The sequence below is a fragment of the Aedes aegypti genome, chromosome 2, assembly GCF_002204515.2.
Source record: "Aedes aegypti strain LVP_AGWG chromosome 2, AaegL5.0 Primary Assembly, whole genome shotgun sequence".
Classification (NCBI taxonomy): Eukaryota; Metazoa; Arthropoda; class Insecta; order Diptera; family Culicidae; genus Aedes; species Aedes aegypti.
Genome location: NC_035108.1, coordinates 135677733 through 135681716, shown reverse-complemented (window position 1 = coordinate 135681716; position 3984 = coordinate 135677733). Strand labels below are relative to the sequence as shown.

The 3984-nt window shown below is 35.7% G+C and overlaps 1 protein-coding gene across 1 annotated transcript; it reads right to left on the bottom strand.

The window, feature by feature from the left end:
- Window positions 1-1640: 1640 nt before the first annotated feature.
- LOC5577715 (protein lethal(2)essential for life) lies at window positions 1641-2531 on the bottom strand. The gene has a single exon (XM_001663446.2). It carries the CDS (start codon window positions 2375-2377, stop codon window positions 1775-1777), a length of 603 nt encoding a protein of 200 aa, XP_001663496.1. The 5' UTR covers window positions 2378-2531; the 3' UTR covers window positions 1641-1774.
- Window positions 2532-3984: the final 1453 nt, after the last annotated feature.

Genomic DNA, 3984 nt, shown 5'->3' with positions numbered 1-3984 from the left:
GTTTGACATGCCACCCACCATTTTATCCTGCAATTCATTCGCATTTTAGAAGTAATCTACATGATGGTACGAGCTACCCTGCAAATTTGTATTGTGCAACGTGTATTTTACGAAAATTGTATAAAGTTGATGAATCGCGATATTGTGTTAACTCGTTTCGGTCCAGGTTAAGAATTTAATTTGAAAAAATAACTATGAACTCAATTTTCAACCGATTTTTCTGAAAATTTCGGGAATCATCTATATATTTTTTGGAAAAAAAAGTATTTCAGGAGTCATTTGAACTTTGAGACTAGAGTTATCAAGTTATACTTAACGGTAATCCGTATTGTTTTTGTGTGTTTATTTCTAGGTAATATCATGGGAGATCATGAGGAAACGGGTTCAGTACAAACATTTCGTATGATAAATGAAAATGGTATGAAATCGTCTTTTTCTAAATCGATATTAGAAAGTGTACGATGAGCTGTTCCCAGTGTACATATCATTCTCGTTTATAAAAATCTTTTCGTTGCAAATGAAGAAAACACATTTCACATTTGGCGATGAAGAGAATATTTTTCACTTTGTATGATTACTTAAACTCCTCCATCTTTGTCATAAACAAATTAAAATATCTCAAATATTCCTTGAAAGTAGCATGATAGTTTACTTGTTATGCTTACTGGAAATATCTAGAATGTTCTTCCACAACTAGGTACAATTCCGCCTACACATCCCCATCCTGCCTTTTTCATCTTTTCTGAAGCTTTTTCAAATCTTAGAGGAAAACAATATTCTTAGGAAATTTGAAGATTATGCACACATTCATCTCATTTATAAACATCTATAAATATATAGAATGTTCTTAGAATCGGAGAGCAGAATATCCTCGAAAATTCTTTGGCTTTATGATTTGTGTAATTTAATATGTTCATCTAGGCTTTCATGTAAAAAAGCCTTACCCTTTTACCTAAATTTCTATTTCGGTCACACCCCCCCCTCGGTCTGTTAACGAGACATTCAATTTCTCGAACATTCTATCTGTACTTATTTGTTATTTCTTTCACATTTCTTTTTCATGGAAAGAGCTTTCCTACACCATGCTTCTTCTAACACAATTTACATATATTATAAGGAAATGTATTGGAAGATTATGGGATTTCAATAAGATCTAGAGCATTCTGAATAACTGAACTAAATACCTCATTCCCCGTTCTTAATGCCTTTTCAATTTGATAAAATAATTCTATAGAACTTTTATGATTTGAAAATCAATACCCTGAATATTCTCGAACATTTCAATTTTTTTTTTAAGTAAAACGAATACTATCTGTGTCAGAGAAATTCCTGGTAAACTGAAAGATGCTAAAATTAAAAAAAAAACAAGAGCATTGCTTGAATCTTCTGTTAACAATGCATGGCTAGATGATTCAGTACACGGTTTTTTTGTGTTCCATTACTACATTTAATTTTTTGAGCAAAATTACATCAACCTATTTTTATAATCATTTCCGTTCGTTAGGTTAAGTAATCATCATTTGTATTGACCCCTTTTTATGCTGTGAAGCAAAATCATATGTATTCATATAAAATGGAAGATGTGCAGAAAGGGCTTTCAACCAAGGGAATTCTTTACGAAAAATTCAAAGCCAGTCATATTTGAAATCTAATACTATATTTACAGGTTTTTTTTTTTCAAGCAATCTACATTAATCTAAATGCAACATTTTACAGTTTCTTTGAGGTAGGTAATAAGCTGCCAAGCTTATGTTCTTCCCCTGCTTTTGGCAGTTCACTTCTCAGATGGCTTATCCGCTTCAGGTTTCTCGGACTTCTCGGATTTTTCTGCAGATGTTTCTGATTTCGCCGCGATCCTTTCCTTTTGTGGTTCACCGGTCTGAACTATCGGTATTGCCTTCACGTCCTCCTTCGGCAATTGTTCTTTGATGGGTGCCATGATGGTCAGAACACCATCCGACGAGAGGGACGATACAATTCCATCACGGTCGTGTCCCGCAGGGAGCATGAAACGGCGCACAAAGTGGCGCGTGATGAATCCGTGTTCGTCCTGACGCTCTTCATGTTTGCCCTCGACTATGATGCTATCGTCTGTTGCCTTGACGGATATTTCCTCCGGTGCAAAGTTCTGTACATCCAGATTGATTTGGAACTTGTTGTTGGCGATCTTTACGAGGGATTCCGAGTCCGACGGCCTGTTGAACCAGGGCCGTGAAAATGTGTTAGTCATTTCATCTAGAAGAGCATTCTGTGCAGCTACCGCCAAACGCATGCTGTTCAACAGTTCGTTGGTCGGACCAAAGTGATGATCCAGCATCCGAGATGCACGAAGCGAGGTATTCCACCAATTGCGGAAAAATGAATTACTTAGCGCCATTTTCACTGATAATTCAACTTCACTTAATATTTTCAACTTTTTTGAACGACAATATTGCGCACTTTTATTATACTTTGTACTCTTTTTGGTGTTACTAGCAATTTACAGTGGTACGTTTGTTTTCAAACTGGTAGCGGCTCGTGAGTGCTCCAGCTTTTATATACCTTCGATGTAAGCATGTATGAATCTTCTGCGTTAACCAGAACGTACTAGAATGTTCATTGGGAAAACAAATGATAAACAGTTGGAATGGGGAATAAACATATTTACGTTCATCAGAAGAATTTTCTGGTTGCTCGTGAGATCCTGTATAACAGTTCATTCCAGAGCGTGAATATTTGCGTTCATTTAACGGTGCAGTGAACTACTCGAATTTTCGTTCGAATGCTTGCCTTAGTTCATTTATATGGTGAATTATTACAGTTACCACCAAAATGAAGAACTCACATGCATTACACGCAAAGTCGATGAGAATGAAATAGCAAAACAATGTTTTTTTTTTGTCCTGTTATTGGGATTTATTCGAATGATAGGTAATACCGTTCAATATCAAGCTTCAATAACACTTAAATTTCGACTGGTGAGCAAAGATTTCACTTCCGCAACTTGGATAAATATTAATGAACCGAAATGTGTGGCCTTTTCATATTTATTATTTCGGACAAACTCTCACTTTTGCCTCATATTCCGGACACTTTGATTCGTATTCCGGACAGCTCTTGAAAATGATAATTAGAAAAATCAAATCATTGATTGAAACCAGCGAACTATTAGAGAGACACCTAAGGCAGGCGGGCATTATTAATTTTGAGTGATATCAGTGGAAAATCTTTTTTTAAACGGGCCACAAAGTTGGAAACTTGTTCGGCAAATATTGAAATATTTCGTGTGAAATGTTTCTCACACAAAGTAGTGTGTCCTGAATTTGAAGCTGTCCGAAATTCGAATCAGAACGGTATTTTAAAAGTGTTTTTCAGTGCTGTCCGGAATTTGAATTAAAGTGCCCGGAATATGATTCAAAAGTGTGATTGTGTCCGGAATAGGAATACTGAAGAAACCGCGTATTTCTTTTTACAGTCGCCTCTGCACATCTCGATATCGAGATTCAAGATATTCAAGATGTAGGATTCAAATACTGTTATTCCCCCGATATAATCAGAGCTGTAGCAGTAGACGATAGACAGATTCTCATGCTGTGTTGCGAATCATAATTGTTACAGAGAGCGATGCTCTCAATTTTCGCAGAATTCAACCCTTGTCCTAAGCTAATGTAGGTCCGGCAAAAAATCCAATAGAAATGTAGGGGAAATAAATAGAGAAAACGCTTAAATTATTCTTGGAGATGTTATCAGAGTCAACTCAAGATGAATTTCGTCATGAATTTCTAAATAAATGTTCAAGACAAGTAATATTTGAACGAGTTTTCACAACCATTCATGAAAGACTCCCTTGAGTATTATCAGGGGCAATAGTTTTGGAAACAGATTAAGAAATTACTGATGATATATTTAGAAAGAAAAACATCAGAAATCAAATACATAAGGGTTAAAAAAGTTGTTAAAATTTCTCATCGTATCTGTCATGGAACGGCCTACTTACGAAATTGC